This window comes from Epinephelus lanceolatus, chromosome 3 (genome assembly GCF_041903045.1).
Source record: "Epinephelus lanceolatus isolate andai-2023 chromosome 3, ASM4190304v1, whole genome shotgun sequence".
In the NCBI taxonomy this organism is placed as follows: domain Eukaryota; kingdom Metazoa; phylum Chordata; class Actinopteri; order Perciformes; family Serranidae; genus Epinephelus; species Epinephelus lanceolatus.
This window is the reverse complement of record NC_135736.1, coordinates 46532038-46558409: the sequence shown is the minus strand read 5'-3', so window position 1 is coordinate 46558409 and position 26372 is coordinate 46532038. Positions and strand designations below refer to the sequence as shown.

Here is a 26372-nt window from a genome sequence, read left to right as displayed (position 1 = left end):
TTGTCTTCTTTCAAAATACACTTCCGTTTTCACAGAAAATTTAACGTTTGCATACAGTCTCTTTCAAAATAAAAGCACTATGTCAGTACAACTCCACAAATTGTCGTTTTTTGTTTTTTTTTCCTCCAACAACTAATGCACGTGGTTGGATTTAGGAAAAAAAGTGTTCAGCTTTATAATCTTACGGGATGTGAACGCCGCTCTCCCGAGTGAAAGTCTGTTTGTTGGACCCTCCACCACCCAACCCTTCGCCCTATCTGGACTTTAGTCGCCTTAACGTTGGTTCTTGTCCTGTTGTGTGTCCCCCTGACACAGCTAAATGCCATTAAACTACAGAGATCGACAACAAAAGGGAAGAGGAAAAGGTGCGGAAACACTAGTTACAGAGGGCGGTGTCACACTATATAGTAAACGTAGGGGTACAGTCTCGAATTAAAGATCCACATAACTGACTTGGAGGCCTAACGTGTCAGGTATTAACTAAAATAAATATAAATAAAATAAACTTAAGGTTACACGGATTTCGTCTGATTATAACACAATAACTAATGTACATTTTCTTTACGCATATTGCTGCCGCATAATTGACCCTGTTACACGCATATCATGCCAACGTTAAAGGACGGCTTTTTTGTCAGTGTCTGACGCTGCAAGTCATTGCCCAAGCGCCGGATTTCGATGACTTTGGAGTGAGACCGTGTTGTAAAGCTGTGTTCGGCGTTCTACGGTCTTTTTTAGCCACTTGTTAGCAACCGCCTTTTTTAAGACACATAAAAGCTTAAAAATTCACAAGTGGGGTATTTACACAGGGTGGGAATAACTGCGAGTCCCCACGATTTGATATTATCATGATACTTAGGTCACGATACATTACTGCGATTTTAAATATGTTGCCATATGCTGAATGTTGTTATAAAATATATTGGGTTATATTCCGATTTATTACCTTTTTTTTTAAACTGTGTATTATGTCCCCTAAAGGAAAACTTTGTCAACATCTGCTTTATCTAATAAGATAAAGTTTTAAGACAGTTAATCTCACTTCAGTCATTTTTTGCAGCAGCAAAAAGTATCTGGGGGACTGAAAAAGCAATTGATTATATTATTGTAGTAGCCTACATAAAGTTTAATTTGTATTTCTCATATTATTAATTTATGATAAAAAAAATACTTGGCCGTGTGTGACAATACCATATTGACACACAAAAATATTGCAGTACTATGCTGTATTTAATTTTTTTCCACAACCCCAAGTATTTACTGACATATTTTATGTCGCAGAACAAAACGTTATTGTCTCTTAAGCTTGTGTTAACCACAGAATTTATTTCAGGCATTTATTTAAAAAAAAAAAAAAAAAACATTCACAAAATTGCTAACTCATTTCTAGGTTTTAGGATTCATTCCTCTACCACCAATTGCAAATGACCGGAATAGAAACCTGATTAAAAGGGTGACAGATTTGGTCTTCAACCCCCAACAATCCAAAACAACCCTGATGACATCATTATGACATCATCTGGGGAGTGCCTCTGTAATATATGCAGTGTTAAAACTGACATCTGCGCGATTTAATGAAGATATTGATCTCACCAAATATTCTCTTTGAATTACATGCTTATAAAATATGTTGATGCAGTTTAGAGTAATATGAACTTTGCACTTGGGTTATATTTGTTTTCAAGAAATAAATAAATGCAAATAAATGAGACATACCAAGGTTAAAAAAATAGATGAGTATTATGATTTAGAAATATTATAGCACAGCAGATAAAACCAATGACATGTAAACCTGCAGCTGAGCACTGCAGGAACACACAGGATGCTGATTCCTGAATGAATATTATAGAAATAGTAAAAGATGAATACAGTATTTTTATCAGTTAATATCTTTGTCCTGTTTTAAAGAATAAAAACCGAAATCAGCTGTTGAGATGTGGGGCTGAATCAGGTATAGCCCTGTGATATTAAAACGCCACAGACTAATTTATAGTTCCCATCATCGGCGCTCATAAAGTGGTATTATGGGCTGAGCGGAGGAGGAGCGGGTGGGGCCTGGCTGGGAACACAGAGGCAGACTGTGGTCACTGACCGGAGACTCTACTGGCTTTTATTCTACTCAAATCAGACCGCATGTCTGACCCAGGGGTCCGCCTGCTGCCGGGAGCAAACTGCACTCATTTCCCCAGTATTTGACAGATGGATGCTGTGCTGTCGTAGAGGAGGAGGATGAAAAAATCGCCTGATATATTTTTTGGCATTTTCGCTCATAGCCTATTTATGGGAGGCAGCGGCGGCTTGGCCCTTTCTTTATTATAGGAAAGAGATCTCCGCGGTTAGCTATGTGAAGAGCAGATCGCCTAATAATTCTCGTTTCGCGCTCCTGAGGAATAATTATGAACAACGCGCAGGATATGTCGCCCGATTTCGTGTTGATGCGCCTGGTTTCCGCGGCCGAGGATGACCGCTTGGACGCGGAAAACGGGAATCTGCCGCCGGGAGGAGTGGTGGCAGGGCTGGGGAAGGAGGTCCTGGCTCACAGCGGCGTCAAAGCGGGGTTGGATATCAGCCGAGATCCGACGGCGGGCCTCGAGCATCCCAGCAGCCGCCTGAACAAAGCCCAGCCGAGCGGCGAGGGCACGGCTGCACCTGACACCGGGGTGACGGAGAGCCGAGCCCCGCTGTCCGCGCCTCCTCCGCCGCAGAGCCCCATGGAGGCCCAGGGCTTTGACTTCGCTCCCAGCCCCGGCCTACGGCCTCAGCTGCTGGTCTTCTCCAATATAATGCGGAACGGAGAAGGGATTTTAGAATTAGACCGTCGGAATCAGCCGAGGGATGCTCTGGGTTTGGACCAGAGCCCGGGGTCTGGATGCACCGGCCCGGCTGTCAATAACAACACTATGAGCCCCGAAGACGTTCAGCAGCAGCAGAACCTGCTGGACCGGACATGGGGAGCGCATCCGCCGGTCTCCGTTACCGCGGAGATGCAGGGAGCTGCGGAGCTTTGCCGCCGGCACCGACTCATCACTACCCCACCCGAGTGGCCCTTGTTGACGGAGAGATCCAACCCTCTCACCGTGATTGACTCTAAATGGGGATGCGCCTCCAGGGACAGAGAGGGAGCCGTGTTTGAGCTGGCCCGGCGGTTCGGGGAGCTGGGGGTCGGTGCGGTACCCAAGATGCTGCTCAAAGCAGGGGAACTCCCGCAGTGTTCGTGTCAGGGCGCACACAGGCCGGCAGGAGGGGGAGTGGAGCCCGGGGATGACCCCACAGAGACCAGCGATGCTTTGTTGGTCCTGGAGGGGCTGGGGAGCGGGGATGTTGCCGGCCTGGGCATGGACGAGTGCCCGGAGGGTGAGCCGGACGACGAGAACGTACGCCGCGAGTTTTTACTCAACAGGAAACGAGAAATAGTTCAGAAAATGTCCGGGACTTTCTCCATCAGCAGTTTCCAAGCGGAGCTGAGGCGGCAGGTGGAGGGGATGGCCCCGGCGGCGACCGAAGCAGCGGCAGCGGCGCACCTTGGCGCGCAGGTGTGCAGCCTCCACGGGAACTTAGCCTGTCGACTCTCGCAGGTAAGCTCCGGGGATTCAGAGGTTGTCGCCCAGGTTTCAGTCACGTCACCGTCATCTACACCGGTCCAGAGCTCACCTTGGGCCACGAGCCCAAACCTGAGCCAGGCGTCGACACCCAGAAGGCGGCCGGAGCGGTGCGCCAGTGCGCCACGGACTCCCACGGGCTGGGCCGCGGGTGGGGAAAAGACGCTCAAAGTTCCAGGGAAGTCCAAAAAGGGCTCGTTAAAGATCCGCCTGAGTAAACTGTTCCGGACTAAAAGCTGCAGCGGCTCCAATCACCTGCTGGACAAGAGGCCCTCGGTGACCTACTCAGTATCTTCTGCCGGGAGTCTGGTGGACATGGCGAGCACAGCTGGTGCTGAGCAGGACGCAGACGGGTGAGCCCCTCCACATGAACCTAAACAGTCTAACATCATTGCAATTTAATATTCTTATTTCCCACAATAAGTGAGAGGAAGATAACACTTGCTTGCATGGATGACACATGGGAAATCATTCCAGGGGAGTAATCAAGGCCAAGATCTGAACTGGTGTAACACTGCAAAATCAGCAGTGTTACATCACCAGAAATATGTCCAATATTTCTGCTTTCAAGTGTTCTTTCATCAGTTTCCTTTGTTGTGTTTTGATTGGTAATTAGAGCTGGCCAAAATGGGAGTCCATGAAAGGGAAATTAAGTAAAAAAAGATCTGATTGTTTTCCAATATGTAGGTCAGAAAGATAGCTACAGGCAACCGGAAGTCATGCAAGGAACCTCAGACTGATCTGATGTGCAGAAGACGTGTTCAATATTTTAAAAGAAGCAATGCATTTTGATTCCAGTCACTGTTTTGAAGACTCATTCAGAGTCCAGACATGTTGATTCCTCTCCAAGTTGTTGTCATTCTGCTGTGGACTTTATTTTTGTTATAAGCTGTGCACTCACTGGTTTCTAATGGCTTGAATTAACTCCTTCAACTGGCGGCTTATCGGCCTTCTCCCAGACATCCAAGAACTTTTTTAAGTGCTGCATGTTATTAGATGCAGAGATGTTTCAAACCTTTGTGGCTTGTCACCCTCTATCCTTCTCACTGCTTAGTCATTATTCACAGCAGCACACTCATATGATTAAAAAAACATAGCTTCAGAAGTCTTGACTGCCAGAGCTGAGAGCATCAAACAGAAAAAGTAAAAAAGCTGCAGGACCCAAAACTGCACTCATACCGAAAAGCTAATTTTCTGAACCTCTGCAGCACTTCTTCTTCTCTGCACTCTAACTTTCCTCTCATGTTCCTCTTATTCTGTCTGTCTTGATGTCTGTCCTGCAGCCACAGCCAGCCCAGATTGACCAGGGCCCACAGTGCCTTCTCCCCCGCCTCCCTCTCTGCCTCCCTGTCTGCTTTCACTGGTAAGGGCTGCGCTCTGCTTTGGTTCTAACCCTGGTTCCCTCAGAAATGCTTTCCTCCACAGATAAAACTCCCCCTGACACAAGACACTCCAAACTCTCTGCACCTAAAGATTATTTTTGTTATTTTTGATATTGAAAATGTCCAAAAAAGAAGAAGAACATCCATCAACATTTCCTAAATCTCAAGGTGACATCCTCAAATTGTTTTTTTTATCTCCTAATCATCAACCCAAACCCCTCAAATATTCAGCTTACTGTCACATAAAACAGAAAAGCAGCATCATCACAATTGTGGAGCTGTAACTTACTGTTTGGCAAGTTTGCAAAAAATGTTTTGAATAATTCCTTAAACATTGAATCCAATACCAAAAAGTCGACAGATCTGTTTCTGAAATAGCATCTTGATCATGTTTACAAAGGCCTGGGTAATATGGCGAAAATTTCTGATCCATAATCTTGAGTAATGTGGATTTAATGACGAAGTGGTTAAAGGCAAATAATTGAACAGTCTGCTAAGTTCGGAAACATACATCACTTTACTGTAATGCAACCTTTAAAACCAAGGAAAAGACAAGCGTTATGATATTACAATATCCAAAATCTAAGACACTATCTAGTGTCGTATCACGACATTGATAAAATATTGATTTACTGCCCAGCTAGGGGCATTATAATGGTTGCACTGGGGCCCTTGGCGTTGAGGGGCCCGATTGCCACCTGGAAATATGCCTGTGTCCAAAAAGAACTCACGTTTAATTTTATTAATCTATTAATCCTTCAAAAAGGCAAAACTCATCTCCATCATGGTTTCCTGTTTTTGTAAAATATAGTATCAATCTATAACAAATTATGTTCTTATTCTGCATAAACTACAAAAAAACATTTTGTTAAACTAATAATTTCCTATTTTCTTTTGTAGTTTTTGTCATATACAGATATGTACTGATGATTGCTGGGTGATATGTATGTTGATTTAGTCCAATGTCAAGTCTCTGTTTAATCATATAACGAGACGATATGATTTACAGCAGCTAGTTTAGGTGCAAAATCTTTCAAGACTGACAAGCTGGGCACATCTGTAAGCAGATATAGCATAAAAGCGGCAGTAAGATGCACTGTTGGTGAAATATATATACACCTAAAACTCTCTGTGTGTGTGAGCTTCATGAGGATGAACTAGGGCCCATCATATCAGCATGCACTGGGGCCCATTGTACCTACCTTAGGCTACTGTGCCCAGCCCTAATCATACATTAACATTGCCGTGGCCCAGGAAGTTGAACTTGAAATGTGTTTGTTAGTGGTGCTTTGTGGATATTGAATATCTGTTTATCTATATTTTTATACTTTAACCTTTTTTGATATTTTATATTTGCACTCTTTCCCACTTGCTGCACAGCAATACTGCAGACAGGTCGACCAAATCTCTGTTACTCTTCATTACTCCTCATGACTTTAAGGCTAAATAGACTTTAATAATTTTGTCTGCGGTACAATATTTACTTTTTACACCACTGCACTGTTCAGTGTCAGAAAGAAACAAGAACATTTACTCAAGTTAGGTAGGTCACACATCTAAGATGAGAGGATTGATATCAAGTTCATCTCTCTGCATTTAACAGTGTTTAGCTAGCCTGATTCTATAGCTCAAGTTTCAAGTTATCTATTTATTGTCAAATGACAACAGTCACAGAGAAATAGTCAAATAAAATCTGCAGGCTCCCTCCAACAATACCCCATTAAAAAAAAATAACAAAGAATAATTTACATAGCTCTTTTTAAAACCAAAAGCACTTTGCATATAAGATAACTATAGAATAACAACTACTTTGTAAACTACCTGAAAAAAGCACCAAAATCTGCAGTACAATAAATGCATGAAGGCCAAGAAGAGTAAGTTTGCTAACGTCACCTCACTGAATCCCTGTCCCAGTGTCAGCTCAGACATTCATGACAGAGACACTGCTGCATGTCACGGTGCCAGGACTGCTGTAAAATAAATAACTAAAAATAAGTAAATAATACATTCAGTGTAGGAGATGCACTGATTTCAGGTGCAGAAGGACCTTATTTTATGTCTTATTTTGATGCAAAGATTATTAGGTTAGCAGGAATGTAGCACAACATGGAAGTGAAAGCAGAGCTCTGTTTATTTAAATGTCAAAGTCCAATACAAAATATTTTTTATCCCTAAAATCATTGAATAATTGTGCTAAATAATCAAGATCTCAATATTGATCAAAATAATCTTTGTTGCCATAATTGTGTAGCCAAATCTGTGATTATCGCTGATGTCAGGACAGCTTGTGGATGCACAGTGCCCATCCTCCTTTGGTGCCATGCCGTTGTTCCAAAGCCCCATTAGTCCAAAAAATGTCCCACTGGTCCGAAAGCCAATTTCTCCAACAGCCTATTATCCCAAAAACAAATGCCCATTGCTCCAAAGTCCTGTGTCACCGAAAATACACACTCCTTGCAGTTAGTTTCAGTTTCCTGGCAGCGTTTGAGCCACTGATTCCAGGTGTTTTTATCAACACTTACCTGCTTTTCCAGAGGATTTTGTACCACTAAATATGGATGTTTAACCCAAAACATGATCTTTTACCAAGTAACCAAGCGGTTTTCGTGCCTAAACTTATTCATACATTCACCATGGCGTTGTTGAGAAACACATCTGCGACAAAATAATGTACAAATGTGACATATACTTGGTTTAGGTGGTACAGGAACCGAGTATCAAACGTTCCATGTACTGACTATGGAGGCCCGAGCGTGTCAGGTAATAAATGAAACCAAGTTTGTGTAATTATAATACTTAATTGTACATATGACTTTGTTACACAAGTTACTGCTGTATGATTGACCCTGTTACATATGGAATTAGCACTGTTAGCTGCTAGCTGCTGGCTCAGCCACCTCCATGTTGAGAACCGTGTCCAGACAATTCATGCTCTGAATTTTGCATATCACTCCTTTAATGTTCTAATAACCAAAAGTGAGAAAAGTCATTCAAAAACTGGCAGAATTTCAGCTTTAAAAATGCAACATGTTTGTAAATCTGCAACCTTTAACTCTGTAACTGGAGCACCATATAAGATAAGACACAAAAGGCCTTTGGGAGAGAAGGGCGAGGAGGTCTGTAGCTCAGCTGGCAAAAATTATTTAGCTGACTTTATGAGAATCGTCCCATATAACGTCCGCAGAGCTCAGCAGCACATTCTGGAGTCCCACATTGCTTGTAGATCTCAGTTTTGCTAAATCCACTTTTTGAATGTGATGATTTCTGTAGTTTAATAAACACACGCTCTGCACAGGCCCAACCACCAATTAGACAGAAACATTAAAGCTGCACCATGCAGGCAACATTTCACGTTGGCTGCCCCCAGAGGAGCCAGCAGGGTGAGTTGTTTTAAATCTCAGGGACTTCAAAACCCAGAAGTCCTGTGCAGAAGCGTGCTCGTGTTTACCAGCTGGTCTGTGATGTCTCACAACCAAAGAAGAAGAAGCTAGAGAGATGCTAGAGGAAGAGATCTAAAGTGGGTGAGTCCAGCTCTCCCTGCTGCTCAGTAGACAGTGGGGATTTGGCTCTAATGCTTGAATTTGTTTCTTTCCCTGCCAGTAAAACATCCCCAACTGCAGAATTTCACTTTGGTAAACAGTGAATCTGCAGCATCTCAATTAGCCGGGATGGGATGTCCTTCTTTATTGCAGTGATTTAGGCTGATTAGCCGGGTGTAATTTTCCATAAGCATCCTGCCCGGTGCAGCTTTAATGGCACTCTGCAGCACAGACAAAAACAACACACAATCACAGAAACACAAACCAGTGCCTGTTGGTACTTTCTCTCACTCTGGTGTCTTTATCTCACTTGTCATTCCCTCTCCTCCTCTTTTCTCCTCTGCATCTCCTCTGGCTCCAGGTGAGACTGTTTCTCTGGTGGATGTGGATATTTCGCGGCGAGGGGCGAACACGCCACACCCTCCCACGCCTCCCCCTCCTCCACGTCGAAGTCTCAGTTTGTTAGGTACTTTTCTCTCCTTGTGTTCATCTCGTCTTCTGTTTCTCCTTCATCTTGTTCCTTCTACAGACAAATTATAAATATGATAGTAAGAAAGCAGAAATTGTCGTTTCTAAACTATACAGAGTGCTACACTTCACCCTGTCTCATGTCAGTTTCTCTCTGTCAGTCATATTCTTACTTAATCATTTTATTTTCCGTCGCAGCGTTTCCGAAAACAGACACAGACAAGTTTTGTAATCTGCTTTAATCTGATTGGGGAAGCTTTGAAAGGTCAGCTGCAAACTACAGAATTCAATTTAAAATCTGAGAGCAACGACTCAATCGATAAGGAAAACAGTTTGCCTCTCCTCACAGGAAAACAGTCTGTACCACAGGGGGGAAAACAACAACTTTTATTCTTTTGTTTGGGGTTTTTAGGGGCGTATTTGTCTGTTTATTTTGTCTTGTTGCTTTTTTTTTTAGGGTGATGCAGCATTTTGTTTTGGTTGACCGTTATCTAATTTTGTTCAGATCAAATTATAGTCTTTTTTTGGTCAGCAAATGCACCGGAACCAAACACGTAAATCAGGGGTTCCAGGAAAAAGTATCAACACCAATGCATGAATATGTGACTAGAAATCAGTTTTAAACAATATGAAACATTATTTTCTTAAATGTTAGAGCATTTTTCCTCCTAATGTCTTGTCTGTCCTCTGACCTTTCAAATGCATATTTTTGCTCCGAGCCCAGTGTTATTTTCTGACCCACATATGAAGCCGACTTGAGCATCTACTTGCTTTAAAAAAAAAAAAAAGGTTGGCAGTATTCTATATATTTTTTCACTGTCTACAAAATCCCATTTAAAAAAAAAAACGACTTCCCGATCCTGACTGTATATAGCTTCATTTTTTAAAGTCTCAGTAAATTCCTAAAATAGCTGCTCACTGTAGATTTGATCAAACAAAAAGGAGACGTAGTGCATTTGCTGGGAACTATTTTCAGTGGCGAATTCATCCACATTTAGTGCTGTAGTGAATATTTGTGGCAGCAGGATGGTGAATGTGGGACTGAGTCAAAATAAACCACAGTGTGTGTGTTCATGGTGATGAAGGAACATGTCACCCAGTGCAACAGTGGAGCACTCTGATGTGTTTGTAATGACAGTGGCGCTCCGGGCACCGAGGAAGACGATGTATCTGGCTGCAGATAAACACGTGTTACATGTTTGTGTGTGTTAAGTGTGTGTGTTGGAAACATTCACTGTTGGTTTGAGTCGGAATTTAGGATTTGCTGATAAAAGATAAAGTTAAATCCACAAATTAGAGGAATCTTATTGGGCAGTATTCAGAAAAAGGTCTTTTAATTTGGTGAACTGAGACTTCCTGACTGATGGTGTTGAAAAACTCAATCGTTCCTTCCTTTTTTTATCTTTCCTTTCTTTCCGTCTTTCCCTCACACTCTTTTCTTTCCTCCCATCTTTACTTTCTTTGCTTTCTTTTTCTTTTCTCTTTGTTCCCTCCCTATCCTTGTCCTGCCTCCTTCTTTCATTCTTCTCCTCTCCTGCCCTTCCTTCCGTCTTTGCTCTCTCCTTTCCTTCATCTCCTCTCCTGCCCTTCCTTCCTTCCTTTCTCCCTTCTTGCTTTGGTATCTCCTTTCCTTCCTACCCCATCTCCTTGTTTCCTTGCTCTCTCCTTTTACTTCCTGTCCTACCTTCTTTGTTCATCCTCCTCCTCTCCTGCCCCTCCGTCCTTCTTTCCTTCCTGTTTTGCTTTCTCCTTTTCTTCCATCATACCTCCTTGCTTTCTTGCTCTCCCCTTTCCTTCATCTCTTCTCCTGCGCTTCCTTCCTTTCTTCCTTCCGTCCCACCTGCTTTGCTCTCTCCTTTCCTTCATCTCCTTTCCTGCCCTTCCTGCCCTTCCTTCTTTCCTTCCTTATTTTGCTTTCTCCTGTTACTTCCTTTCCTACCTCCTTCCTTCTATTCTTTCTCCACCCACCGTGTCCTCTCCTCTCCTCTCCTCTCCTTCCTTCCTTCCTTCCTTCCTTTCTTCTATGTTCTTTTCATTCCTTCCACTCCTGTCCTTCCCTTATTTTCGCTCTTCTTTCCTCCTCTCCCACCTTCCTCCTTTCCTTCCTGTCCTACCTCCTTTCTTCCATCTTTCCCTCCTGCCTTTGTATCCTTCCTTCCTTGACTCTTTGCTCTCTCCTTTCCTTCCTGTCCTACCTCCTTTCTTCCATCTTTCCCTCCTGCCTTTGTATCCTTCCTTGACTCTTTGCTCTCTCCTTTCCTTCCTGTCCTACTTCCTTCCACCCACCCAACCCTCACCTCCTGTCTCTGTATCCTTCCTTCCCTCCATCTTTTCTCTCTCCTTTCGCTCCTTTTCTACATCCTTCTGTCCACTATGCCTTTGATTTCCTCCTTCCTTCCTCCCCCCTTGCTCTCTCCTTTCCTTCCTGTCCTTCCTCCAGATGACATAGCCGGGCCTCAGCCTGGACCTTTCCTAGTGAGTGTTATGGGCGCCTCTCTGCAGTCCCTCCCTCTGCCTCTCCCTCCTCCTCCTCCTCCCTCCCACGCCACCATCCAGCACAGTCTCAGCCTCAATGGTAAGACGGCGTGTCTTCTTGCACTAGTTGTCGGTCAGCAGCTGCTTTGATGTTTACTCAGAGGCTTGTGGTTTCCACAAATACGTCCAAATATGGACGTACAAATATGTCCTTTATGAAACAACGCTGTAGCTGTGGCATCATAAAATGCTTCATGCAGCACCTTTAATTTCTCTGCCACTCTTCTCCTGATTTAGACGCCTTCCTTCGGGCCCTCCCTCATTCGACCCCATCACCTGGTGATGCTCCACCCCCTTCCAGACAGCCCCCGCCCCCTATGTTGTGCGCCCTGCGGCGGTCTGAAGCCAGCAACTTCACCGCCAGTCTGAGAGAGCTGGAGAAGGTAAGACTCTCACTCCTCACCTACATTCATCCATTATCATTAATGAAATTCATTTAGGTGCAGAGCGTGTGTGTGTGTGTGTGTGTTTCTGATTATTGATTAATATTATTGGTTGTTTGTAGTTGTAGTTGTGTGTAGTTGTTATTTTTGTTGATTGTAGCCTTGTGTTAAACATGAGCGTGAGTATCTCTTGATATAAACTGGCATTGTAAGAGACTGGTGAGATTGAGCTGCACAATTCAACTTGCAAAAGAACGAAGAGGGAAGGATGTTTCAAATGCAGTTTGAATAATAAAGATCCGTTCAGACATTATGGAGATATAAAGTCAAGAAAACTGTCTTGCTGTCTTGCTTGCAGATTTGAAGGTGTATGTTTCAAGGACTATAACATCAGTAGGCTATAAGCTGTAGGTGGATGATTTCAGCATATTAACCCAGGGAGACATACATTGAACATTTAACTGAGGGAAAAATGCTGACGACATAAAGGCCGTTGAAAGTTCTCCCTAATGTGTCATATCAAGAGGATAATAAGCAGAGGAGCAGAGGACCCTGGGATCACAGTGAGCATGTTAGCTTGTTTGGGTGAAAGTTTTAACTTTGGAGAAGAAAAGAAAGAAATCAGAGAGCCGAGCTGAGGCTGGTTTCTTACAGGATTACTGAAGGTTTCTGCTGGTTTCTCCTCAGTGTGGCTGGTACTGGGGTCCGATGAACTGGGAGGACGCAGAGATGAAGCTGAAGGGGAAACCGGACGGATCCTTCCTGGTCCGAGACAGTTCAGACCCCCGATACATCCTGAGCCTCAGCTTCAGGTCGCAGGGAGTCACACACCACACACGCATGGAGCACTATCGAGGTAAGACATGCACGCAGACATGTGTTCACTAACTCTAACCCCACACATGACAGCAGAATGGACGGCAGGTGCACGCAGTATTTTGTGGATACCTGCACAGATGAATGTGTTCACCGTTCCTTACCGTCCCCATGTTTGGTCCCCCCTCTGTTGGGGTACCTAGCACACAGATCTGGTACTAAAAGGTGGAGCTGTGAACACTGCAGTCTGATTGGTCAGTAGAGGACGGTTACTCTGCTCAGGGCTTTTGCTGCCTCTCACAGCAGCTGGAGTCTGAGAAAAAATAACTTCATTCACTGGGCCGACTGCCGGCAACTTTTAAGGTGGAACGTTAACTTGTAATGTTACTCAATGCATGAGGTGACGACGTGAATCCATCAGCACACCTTAAATTTCACTGTGACAACTTTGACCATCACTTTAGTTTTTATATGACATACACATCATGCTTGCATATGCAAATATGCAGTCATTTACAGCCTACAGAAACATGTGCATCCATATATACTGGTCATTCAGCATGTCAGGTGTATAATATGGACACCAATCACATGTGTGATGGCACACCACCACCATGATGAGACACAGAAGACATTTATGCGCACATGCAAGCTGACCACAAACCAACATAAATATATGCACATAAAACTGTAACATGACATTTAGTGGGTGTGGGGTGGGGGGGCATATGTCACAGGCATATAACTTCCAAATGGTTTCACAAGATTTTGTGGAAAGATTGGTCAGGAGCCAAAGGACAGCTGATTAACTGTTCATGCCAGTCAGTGAGAAGGGGCAATGCATGGGTGCATGCACGTACGTGGTCGCAGCTATTTATGTGATAAGTGTGAAACTTCTGTGTTGAACTTGGAAACAGTAGCAGTCTGACGTTAAGACTCCAGGCTCATGTACTTTCTTCTCTAAGAGCTTTCAGTCGCTTCTCACAGTCTTCCTCAGTGGATGCAGTTTGCTGTATGTCAATACATTTGTGATGCCTGGAATGTGACTGAAATTTTCTCAAGTAAATTCCAATTAATTTGAGTATAGGTTTACACTTTTTCAAGTCTGTCTTTCAACAGTAGTCACATGCTGTGGTAGAAAAATATTTAATACGGACATACAATGTGTAAATGTGAGCATGACAAGACACCAGATGTCTGGAGGTTAAGATAAAGACTTTGCTTTGGTGAATAGTAGAACAAACTCTGTCTGCGTTATCTTTACTTGAATATGTTTATTACAACACACAGCTGATCACAGGAGCCTTTGGCACAGCCTGTGTGCACAGTGATTTACCAAAAACTTAAAGGAACACTTCACCCCACAAATGAGCATTTGTATATTTATTACTCACCACATGTTGCGTAAAATTTGTGAAGAAAACTTTACTTGTCTTGTATGCCTCTACAGTGAACAAAGAATCCAAAAATGGCAAAAATCTTGATGAATTGACGTTATAAGGGTCCACGTTTAACAACAGCAAAACTATGTCAAAACATCTGTTAACAAACTCTCACGCAACTCATGCAGTATAATCCAAATCTCAGTTATGCAGTTGTATGCTCAGTACCACCCAAACAGACAGTGCTTTCCAAAGATGAACTGAACTGAAAGTTAAACTTAATCTAATTTTCCCTCGCTGACATGGGAGCTGCTGGTCTACCACTGCCTTGATTGGTAGTTTGTTTGTGTTACTCTCTAAATAAAAAAAGACGCTTACTGCACCTTTTTGTTGTTGCCAGGCAACCACCCCATCACCTCCTTACCCTAACCTTCCCATGTAATCAATTTACTATTTATTTCTTTGTTTTCATTTCGCAGTAATGAGTATCTAGTTGCTGTCTGTAGCTCTGGTTGAGGGTGAGAGGCTGTCAGCAGATAAACAGAGATCTGTGTGGGTACATGAGACCCTAAAAAAGAGGCTGGATCATGGGGAGTACCACCAGTTGGTCCAGGAGCTTCTCCTCCATCACGGACGTTTACAGGCATATTTTAGGATGACTCAGGGGCAGTTTGACAACCTGCTGCTGTCTATCGTCGGCCCGTATAGCTCTGGGTATCCAGCAACTGCTACCACCAGTTTCTCCTCCATTGTTCACCAACTGTAAACTTGTTGTTGTGACCACCACAGAAGGCCCGCCTCTCAAATCATCTGATTGGACAGTGGGAAAAAAGTGGAGAGGATGTGGGGTGCTTTTCTGCTCTGAGTTGATGTTTTTTCAACTTGAGGAATTCAGAGCGCCCCAGCAAGAACGCCAGGTGCCCAGAGCGCAGAAACACAAGGCGCATAGCAACGCTAAAACAGCGATCAAAAAGCTTCATTCTCATTAAAAACAATTTAAAAAGCCGTCTCCAGCTGCTAAGACACTTTCTGTGTGATCCGGGCCTAGAGCACTAGAGTCACACTTCTCATTACGCATACACATTTACCACATTCCTGTTTATTCACTTTGCAATTCCTCTACACCTGTCTACTACAAATACATGTATTTTATCCGTATCTTTTAAATCCTGCACTATTTTCTGCCTTTTTCTATTTTTTTCTTGCATGTTTTATTTTTTGTACCAGAGATTGAAGTTTTTTTTTTCAATTGCCAATGGCTGCTTCTCTGTAATTGTTGTTCATATGAAGATGACAACTTGAAACTCTTCAAAATTAACCTCTAAACGTTATGCTTTCAAGGTAATAACCACATTCTGTTACATTTATCTTTTTTTCAAACATAGTCACATTGTTGTAGCTTTTCACACACTGACGATAACACGAACACAACAACAGAGCACATGAAGAAACAACAGAACACAAATAAATCTAAACTCAAACTCAACGTTATAGAGATCCAATAAGGTCACACTACAACACTGAAGCATGAATAACTCGCACAACACCGCATGCATATTTGCACACACGCCACATGTGTGACAAACCAACACGGTGACTCATGAAAGATACATCTGTAACCGGGCAGACACACACACACACATGCATACATAAACGGGGCTCTACATTAATGAGTCACCATCATAAAGCTATAGAGTCATGCCTGGAAACACATTCATTATTCAGACACGCAGCCCCGACTGACACAACACATTCACATCAACACCATCGTGTGTGCATGAACGCACTGTGGCCTGACATGAATCGAGGGCAGATAAACAACCACTGAGCGGTCAACAGGAAGTCAACTCACATGCAGCAACATATTTATATGTGTCTGTTCTCTCTGCATGTCAGCTGGTTGTACATAGTGGACTTTCTGTTCAGATTAGAGACTTTTATTCTGAAATCAGACATTAAACATTTGTTTGAGGCAGATTTTAGCCACATTAGCATTGCTGAGAAAGCTAAATATCTCAATAACTCTTGGATAGATTGCCGTGAAATTTAATTTAGATATTCAAGGTCTCCACAGGATGAATCCTAACGACTTTGAGGTTGATATTTATGGTTCACGGTGAAAATCTTGCCAGCTATTAGATAAATCGCTGTGAAATTTGCATCATATATTCACAGTCCCTAGAGGATCAATTCAGTTGCCTTTTGGTAATCCTCTGACTTTTCCTCTTACACGATCACCAGGTCAAAGACTTTACTTATTCAGTGATACAGCTTCAAATCTATTTCATGTATTGGGGTCAATGTGGTCATAGGGAGCTGTATTTTGATGCTGTCCAATAAAAGTATGTTGTATGTGTATATTTTTTATTAAACCAATTAATTAAACACACAAGTTTACTGTAATTACACATATGTTTCGTAATTAATGTGGGTGTGATTTATAGATGATGAAATGCGACGTGACACATAAAGGCAAACATTTCTCTCTGCCTCCAGGGACGTTCAGCTTGTGGTGTCACCCGAAGTTTGAGGACCGCTGCCACTCGGTGGTGGAGTTCATCGAGCGAGCCATCATGCACTCCAAGAACGGCAAATTCCTCTACTTCCTCCGCTCCAGAGTCCCAGGTAAAATATAGGTCAAAAATCTGCACGCAGCCCCAGGCCAATCAAAAATGGATGCGAGCTGCCACTTAGTAAGAAGTGCCTGAGAGACAGAGGAGGGGGGGAAATGTATCTGACTGTGTGTCTGCATTCAGCCTGTGCATCATTTATGATTGTGAGAATGAATCTAAATGTGTTTGGTCTGTCCTCAACGTTAGGTATGATTTCTGAGCAGGCAGTGTAAAGTAGCTAAATACATTTTCTCAAGTACTGTTAAATTAGATTAAGAATTAAATTAAAAAGAAATGAAAGAATTGTATAACACTTGGCCAAAGGCTATCTGTACTGAAAAATAAGATCCCTGGTTTTGCTATGAGATGTAATATTGGGACCACAAAATCAATGAATAAGCTGAAGGTATATATTTTGAGGTGTTACATGACTGATGTGATAAAACTCAGCACAGCTCACAGTTTAGTTTTTAAACATCAGCACTGAACTGGGAGGATACTGGGTGGATTTGGAGATGTTGGTGGTCATTATGCCAACATCAGGAAGTGTATCTCCTTTCTAATTTGATGCATTTTCCCTTGAGATCAGGTTATCCTTTATGCAAGAGAGTCTTGGCCAACATGGAAGCACAGATCACTGACAAATGACAGGATAGAAAATACAGTACATTTTCTTCACTCTCAGATACCAAGCTTCACCGTGACACCTGATATGACCACCGCAGATGATATTCTTTGCTTAAACCCGTCATACAAACATTTAATATCCGCCATCTATGACAGGTTAGCGGAGATCAGACACGCCCTTCTTGACAAAATCAAACATACCTGGGAACAAGATTTAAACACTGCATTGTCGGACAGTGCGTGGGACTCTATCCTCAAACTGGTTAACTCATCATCTCTCCGTGCTCGCCACTGTCTATTACAGTTTAAGGTCGTGCACAGAGCCCATTGGTCTTAAGTCAGACTTTGATGCATTTACCCAGATGTGGACCCTAGCTGTGACAAATGTTGAAGAGGTGAGGCTTCTCTCACATGTATTGGACGTGTCCGATCCCTGAAAAATACTTGAAGGATGTTTTCCAATCCTTATCCTCAATCCTCAACTTTGACCTGTAAACCCTGCCCTGTGGTTGCTCTCTTTGGCACCACCAGAGAGGATGATGTACACGTGACTCCGATCCAACACCACACAGTCTTTTGCCTCTCTGCTGGCTAGACGGGCAGCTCTAATCAGATGGAGGGATGCTGCCCCGCCCACTCATGCCCAGTGGCTGAAGGACATTGTGTCCTGCCTTAATCTTGAAAAGATTCGCTACTCAATTAGTTACTCAGATGAAAAATTCCAAAAGGTCTGAGGCCCCTTTCTGAAATACTTCCAATGCTTTAAGTTAAACTGAAGATTCTGTGTTTGTTTCTTGTTCCTATTTCTTTCTGTCAGTGTGTACTCTCATTAATTACCCCATTATTCTGAACCTGCCTTTTACATAGACGTCCCTCCTCCTCTCTTTTAATATTGAGCCTGAGTTTTAGCTCATCTGTCTTTTATTTTTTTATTTTGCACTATCCAGGAGATGGTGGACCATCCTACAGACAATATTCTGGCTGTTATTAGGGGTTAGGGTATGGGGAGGATTGTGATTTGAATTCAAGCTTTGGTCCTCATCATACATATGCTTTAAGTTTAATACCTGCTGTGAATATGCTTTGTGTACTCATGTTAGAATTGAATAAAAATATTCTTGATAAAAAGAAAATACAGTACAAAACAGCAACGTTAGGCTAATTTAGTGTTAAAAAGAATACGTACTGGTCTGGTTGGTATTTAAAATTTCTCTTTTTGTCAACAAATCCCACAAAAATACCAAAACAGTGACTGTACCCTGAAATATCTTCTTCTTCTGTGTCACTGCTTCACTGTTGTCCAAAAAACTATAGCCCAAACCACTATGTTTATTTACAATAACTTTCAAGTAGAGAATTCCCGTGTCACACACATAAAAGACTCAAAAAATAGCATGCACATCCAAAAAAATAATTAAAAACACTGGGTGCTGGACAGAAAACAAAGACAAGAATACAAAAGCAGGTCTGCACACCAGAAACTGCTCCTTTTGGAAATTTTAATCATATCAACACATGTGACGCCTTTCATGTCTGATGAAGGTGCTCGAGCCCCAAAACGTCAAATGGTGATACATTTAAAATTTCCAAAAGGAACGCCTCCTTCATCAATTCCTTTTTAGCCACCTAAAAAAGGACCCACCAAAAAAATTAATATCAGTTTAAGCGTATATAATTTTTTGATGGGGTATTGACATCGTTATATCAAAGCCACTAGACTACATTGACAAAAACAATCATTTTAATGCCCAGAACTCAGAGTTGCTGGTCTACTGCTACCTCGATTGGTTAGTGTGTAAGGTAAAGCGGAGCACATATTCAAATAAAGCGCACACTTAAACTGATATAGATTTTTTTAGGTGGCTAAAATATGTTTTGCTGCAGCCCCCCTCCGCAGCAGTACATTGTGTAGCTTCCAGCCCGGTAAATTTGGCGAATCAAAGATGATAGCAAAGCAACAGTACATAAAATGAGCACAAACAGTGTTTACCTTTACATCTTTGAACTTTACAGTTACAGCTGAAACTGACGACAGAAATAAACAAGATTGCATATTGTGTGTGTGTGTGTGTGTGTGTGTGTGTGTTGCAGGGCTTCCTCCCACCCCGGTCCAGCTGCTGTATCCTGTGTCTCGCTTCAGCAACGTGAAGTCGCTACAACATCTCTGTCGCTTCTGCATCCGACAAATGGTCCGCATCGACCACATCCAGGAGCTTCCACTGCCCAGGTACTCCACTCTTACAGGGTCATTCATTCATTCATGTATTCATTCTCTGTAACTGCTTATCCTGTTCAGGGGGACTGGAGCCTGTCCTAGCTGACACTGGGTGAGAGGCAGAGTACACACTGTAGAGTCATGTGATAGTACAAATATCCACCTGCTGAAATGTACACATGTTGTGAACCGTTGTAGAGCTCGTGACCTGTTGTCTCAGGACTTCCAAGATGTCATCCAACATTTGTCTCTTTATATATTTGATATTAGAGTGACTCTTGCTGTGGGATTAAACATGAGGCTCTTTAGTCACAACTAACCATATAAAGTTGACGACAGCCTCTTGTTTAATTCTTTATGTACCTTTGGTTTATAGCATATGCTATGCTCAGTGATTCAGCAGTACGAGCGCTACTACAACAAACACTGGGACACTTGGCTTATTTATTTCTCCATGTTTATCATCTCTCTTCAGACCACTAATATCCTACCTGAGTAAGTTTTATTACTACGACCCCGAGGAGGAGACGTACCTGTCAATCAAGAGCATCCGGAGGGCGGTGGGAGCGGAGCAAGAGGCCGAGTCGCAGACGTAGCAGCAGAGATCTTCTCAGCTCAAGTGAGTTTGAGACTAGTGTGAATGAACTCTGTCTTTAAGGTATGCTGTGCAGGATTTTCGTCTGTATGAATGGACTCATACAGAGGTAATCCCTCTCCTTCATCACTAGTGACCCACTAGAAGTGCGTGGTGATGTATTTTTCTGCAGAGACTCTGCTCTCTGCTTGGATTTCTTCTTATAAAAAGGTAACAACCAGGTGCCAGACTGTAGGCAGCAGGCATCTGAGAGAAAGCTACAAAAATCACAGACACGGCACAGAGAGAATGCAAATATAGTGAGGCAAAACACCAATCTAGGGTCAGCTTTTTACTTTCCTGGAGTTGATTTAAATATTTACTGTTCTTTATTTGTGTTTATTTGCTATTTAATCATCCCTTTTTTTACATTTTACTTCCAATGATTTGCTACATTTTCAGGTTTAGAAGCGCATCAAGTTCCTAGTTAAACGTTTCATGTTTCTTGCTATCATTGATAAACAAGATTTAGTTTGATTTTCCTCCGTTGGAGGAAGGGGTAGGAGCTCAGAGTAGAGCTGCTGCTGCTCCTTTGCGTTGAAAGGGGTCAGTTGAGGTGGTTCGGGCATCTGATCAGGATGCCTGTTGGGCGCCTCTGGGCATGTCCCGTTGGTAGGAGGCCCCGGGGCCGACCCAGAACACACTGGAGGGATTATATATCTCATCTGGCCTGGGAATGTCTCAGGATCCCCCAGGAGGAGCTGGTAAGTGTTGCTGGGGAGAGGGACGTCTGGGGTGCTTTGCCCCCACGACCTGGCCCTGGATAAGCGGATGAAAATGGAGGGATGGATGGAAACATGATCTGCCTCCAGCGTAACATGTGGTAGCCTCGGCCACCAGTGTGTGAATGTGTGTGTGAATGGGTGAATGTGACATGTAGTGTAAAAGTGCTTTGAGTGGTCAGAAGACTAGAAAGGTGCTATACAAGTGCAGTCCATTTAACATTCTCGCTCAGAGGGGCTTCTAACTACAGTGGCTGACGCAAAATAGCGAATGTCCCTATCCTGAGCCAGTGTTTGGTTTGTCTGCTCTGGGCTACTGTAGAAACATGGCGGTGCAACATGGTGATCTCTATAGACAAGGACCTGCTCCATATGTAGATATAAACGACTCATTCTATGGTAACAAAAACACAGTGATTCTTATTTTCAGGTGATGATACACAAAGGAAACATACTTTTTCTTATTCTATTCTTAATCATGTGACTAACAGTTTATTCATATGAAGTTATCATATATCTGATAACATGTAAATGCATCTTTATGTTATCTTTGTTTGAAACCTGTCTCTCTGCCCAGGTTTCTGTATGGAGGACTGATAAGCACTGGTCTGCCAGTCTTCCAGCATCAGCCAATCAGAGTCTCCGGATGTCTCTGTGTCTCCAGCTGGACTTGGATGGACCTCGCCTCTACCTTGACTTGGACTAACAAAAAGAGGGACGAGTGTTTGCAGCTGGACGGCGGGAAAACTGTCAGTGAGACGTTCAGGTGCAGAGGACTCAGCCTCGTCTTCAGAGGGACTGCAGAGATGTTCTCACCTGCGAAAACATGTCGGTTCGAAACAAATGGAGAATTATGAACTTTATTTGCAAATTTCCTGAAGCTACTGAACTGGACTTTTAAAAACACACAATGCACTGGTCGATTTGTACAACTGTTGTTTGCTGCCGTTTCCTTGTTTTTCCTTCCATGCTGTCAAAAGGAGGGTTTTTTGGATTAAAAGTTGCCCTCGGGACAGATATACACACAGAGGCAGGGCAGCAGAGGCCCATCACTGAGCAGTCAGACAGTCAGGCCACAATGTTGGAGGACCTATAATCTTATACTGGGTAACCTGAATAGCTTTTCTGCCTGGAAATAACAAATTTACAATATTAACTACAGTGCTAATGTAATACTAATGTCAGTAACAAATACCAGCCATAAAATTTACTCGAAATATGTGGATTGGTTCTCTCAGCTGGTCGTTTATACGTCATAAACATCTCCATCTTTTGTGTTTTTTAAGCCTGATTATAAGAACAAATTGCCATGTCATTTCAGTTAAGACATTTTGTCTGACGTTGGGATTTCTGTTTGCGAGACGGGGCTATTTTGTTTTGATTCCAACTAAGTAGTGAGAGATGTATCAGTCCCACTGATGTCATTTTAAATGTACATGGACGCTGTGAGTAGCAGTTACCTTATTTGCCATATCTAATGATGGAACAGGCAGATTACTACACCTGTAAAGTGACCATTTGTCCATCAGTTACTCACCGTGTGTTACCCACATGCCTCTGTGGGTACTGGAGAATTTAGAAAAGGCAAACATTCTTCTTGAAGTAAACATGGTCCGCGTCTGCCAGCAAAACTATATCAAAACATCTGTTTACAACTTCTCACACAACTAATGCAGTATAATCCAAGTCTCATTAGCAGAGCTGAGGGCACACTACTTGTAGCCGAAGTGCTTTATATTCATAACGTTTTAGTGAAAACGCATGTATCCATACGACTGGATAAATGAGACTTGGATTATACTGAGATTGCGGATACAAGCAGCTGAAATGAGTTTCCTCTGTGGGGTGTCTGGGCTCAGCCTTAGAGATAGGAGCTCAGAGTAGAGTTGCTGCTCCTTTACGTCGAAAGGGGTCAGTTGAGGTGGTTCAGGCATCTGATCAGGATCCTCCTGGGCGTCTCCTGTTAGAGGTGTTTCAGGCACGTCCAACTGGTAGGAGGCCCCGGGGCAGACCCTGAACACACTGGAGGGATAACATGTCTCATCTGGCCTGGGAACACCTCGGGGTCCTCCAGGAGGAGCTGGAAATTGTTGCTGTGGAGAGGGACGTCTGGAATACTTTGCTCAACCTGCTGCCGCCACAACCCCGCTACAGATAAGCGGTTGAATATGGAATGGATTATACTACACGAGTTGTGTGAGAGTTTGTAAACTGATATTTTGATATAGTGTTGTAACACGCAATCCCCAATTACTTTAATTCATGAAGAATGTTTGCCTTTTTTGGATTCTCCGTTCCCTGTGGAGGCATGAGAGAAAATCAAAGTTTTCTTCACGACTTCACTGTTGAGTAATGGATACACAAATGGTCATTTTGTGGGTGAAGTATTCCTTTAAAGGGTAACTTTGGTATTTTTCAGTCTCAACTCTGTTTTCCCACATTTTTGACTAAATGACTACTGGGAACAAACATTTTTGAAACCGGTCCAGTCTTGAGTGAGAGGACTGCAGCTGGCAGCAACGACGCAGGCTGCAATGTAATCACATGGGGCAATTATGCGCCCTCAGTGTATGTTGACTATGAAGTGTTTGTTGTTGCAATAAACAGCTCAAACTATTAGTTGTGTCTGACAACATTATAGAAAGGATCGTTACAGAGATAGACCTTTACGGTAAAGGGTAAGATCCTTTTTGTTTGACCTGAAACAGCCCCAAAATTGCCTTTGTCAAACCCACCAGACTCCATTTAAATAAACAGCAATTTTAGTGTGTATAGAGCCATCACATTTTTAGATTTAACCGGGTTAATTGAGGGTTTATGTCAACCAAACTGGAGCTGGCGAATGTTGGAAGAGCGGAAAGACAAACAAAGACAGTTTTTGTGAGTTTTATTTTGTTTTTGGGGATTTTGAATGAAGCATGTTTTATGATAATAAAATTACTGTTTATTTAAATGGAGTTTGGTGGCATTAGCAGCGGCGATTTCAAGGCTGTTTTTGGTTAAACACAAAGGACCTCACTCTTAAACTATCTGTCTATCTCATCAGGGGGTTTTTCAATCATGTTGTCAGACACTTAATATAACAATACGCACCTGTCAGTGGCAAAAACAAGCACATTTAGTGGATGTAAATTGATGATGCACAATTGCCCCAAGTGTTAACACTGCAACCTGTTTAGCTGTTGCCAGCTGAGGCGGTCTCACTAAATACTGGATCAGTTTCAAAAACTGTTGTCAACATTAGTCACTTAAACACATAAGCATGAGAAAATGGGGTCCAGGTTGAAAAATACCAAAGTTGCCCTTTAAGTCCACTTGGGACACCTGGTCAGTCTCATCTGTCCTTGCTGCCACATTTCCGTCACTATTTTCCTGGATGTCGCCAGCTCACCATGTAGAAAGATGATGTCTCCCGTTTTTAATCTCGCCTACAAAGCTCAGATCGTTCAGTTGTCTGTCCAACAGGCACAAACAGCCTTCAGTGAGCACAACAACAGATCCGTGTGAATCCCTGAACAAACCCAAACAAACCAAATCACAGCCTTCAGCATCACCAAGACGTAACAAGCAGAAATCTGCCTGTGTGTTTTTTCGAGGAAGAAGTAGCGTTACTTTCTCTTGTTTTGATGTCACTACTCTATCATGTAGACACACTCAACAACATCTGACCTCTGTTCAGTGGGGAGAAAATAATACGCCACAGTCACTGTCGTTGTTGTTAGAACAAAAACAAACAAAAAAATGAGAAACAACAACAAAATGTAATGTTGAGTGTCCTGCTGCTTTGTGTGTTCCCACAAACGCTACCTTCAGACTAGATGTCAGTTTCAGATGTCCAGTACGTCACAGCAGATGTGGAATGCAGTGTTGTACTGACTTCCTACACTTCCCAGGATGCCTCTTGGCAACTTTTATAAACAGGTTGTAGTTTTAAGTCATATGAACATCACTAGGTTTCTGCCCAACTAGTTCATAAACACTGAGCTGCGTCCAGTACTCACAGCACACCATGTCCAGGAGATGCAATGCATTCTGGACTATTGAGGCTCCTGATGGGACATAATTTATTGCTGTTATATTACATTATTTCAGCACATGTAGTTGCTGTTTACATTTGAAGAGATATTTACAGTAACGGGAAAATACACCAAAGAAAAATTATCTTCAGAAATGCAATTTACAAAACAAACACCTGATTTTTAACACAGTTTGATTCATTGGAATTTAAGGCGGAGCCATGTCGCTTATGATAAAAATATTTATTTTATTTTTATTTATGACTAATGCACTTATGCTGATGTACACTCTTAGACAATTAAAATTATTGAAATTATTTAAATGGATTTAAACACAAGAGAGTTGCAAAACTAACATGAAGTTAACTTACATCTGCAAAAACAAAACAAAGAAATATTCGACACTACTGTGTTGGGAGTTTAGGAGCCTTGTGTTTCCCATAATGCCCTGCCTCAGAGTGTGTATAATCTGCCTCATCTGACTCATCTCTATCTGTTAGTTTTATTTGTTGAAATGCCCAGGTGTATTTTGCTCATTCTATTTCTCAGTACCCTGAAGCTGACTACTGGCTCAGCGATTTCAGTAAAAAAAGAAAAATAAACATTGGTGTGTGGCATCATTTTTCAGTTGGAATACTTTAATGATATGATGTTTCTGCTGTTGAAAGTCTGAAAATGTTTCATGGTTTTATATTAAAATAACAACCCTTATCAGTGGTTGGTCCCACTGGGGCTGACACCAGAATATTACAGGTATTGGGGTCGTATGTCCAAATTCAAAGCTCCCAGAAAAAATGTTTTAAAACATTTAATTATTTAACTGTTTAGATCTAATGTCTAAACATTCTCTTTCTTAACAGGAAGGTCAAAACTGTCAAAAGTATGTATTTCCAAAGTGGCATAGTCCTTGACAAAGACTTGTTTCTTCCTGCAGGTTCCAAAACCCCCAAAGTCCTCGAGTCCTCAGAGCCCAAGTTGACTCAGGGGTGGAGCCAGGTGCTGTAAATGACGTCACCTGGGAAGATATTTCCCCATTTACAGCAGTTATATGCACATTTTTTCAAGGCATTTTTAATATAGAATGCCTAAAATCCTGTACGTCATTTGGAAAAAAACATGATAGGTGCCAAGGTAAAACAATCATCTTGTAGAGCCTACGTCCTATTTTGCATCTAAATGTTTTCCAACTGTGTTCGTCATTCTGAAACCATAACACAACAAATGTTGACAATGACTAGTTTCCTCTCCTGCCACCTAAAATGGGTCAAAAATCATTTGATGTCCCAATTTGTAAGGTGCGGCTGAAATACGTGAGACTCAGAAGTGGGGAGACATGTCTGCGGCAGCATGCACCATCCATTATAACCAACCAAAGCCGCTACACTGACCATGGAAGCCACACTTGCCCATGCAGATGCTGCACGGCTCAACGGCCTCCAACA

General features: G+C 42.5%; 1 protein-coding gene across 2 annotated transcripts; it reads left to right on the top strand.

Annotated features, from left to right (window-relative positions):
• Window positions 1-2039: 2039 nt before the first annotated feature.
• Window positions 2040-25544, top strand: socs7 (suppressor of cytokine signaling 7). 2 transcript variants are annotated; one of them, XM_033623116.2, is made up of 10 exons: window positions 2041-3952; window positions 4883-4962; window positions 8882-8986; window positions 11429-11563; window positions 11761-11906; window positions 12594-12762; window positions 16601-16729; window positions 19435-19570; window positions 20034-20177; window positions 21492-25544. In XM_033623116.2, exons 1-9 carry the CDS (start codon window positions 2397-2399, stop codon window positions 20152-20154), a joined length of 2577 nt encoding a protein of 858 aa, XP_033479007.2. In that variant the 5' UTR covers window positions 2041-2396; the 3' UTR covers window positions 20155-20177; window positions 21492-25544. The 2 variants fall into 2 exon arrangements, with proteins under 2 accessions (XP_033479008.2, XP_033479007.2); XM_033623117.2 differs by lacking the exon at window positions 11429-11563 and having other exon boundaries at window positions 2040-3952.
• Window positions 25545-26372: the final 828 nt, after the last annotated feature.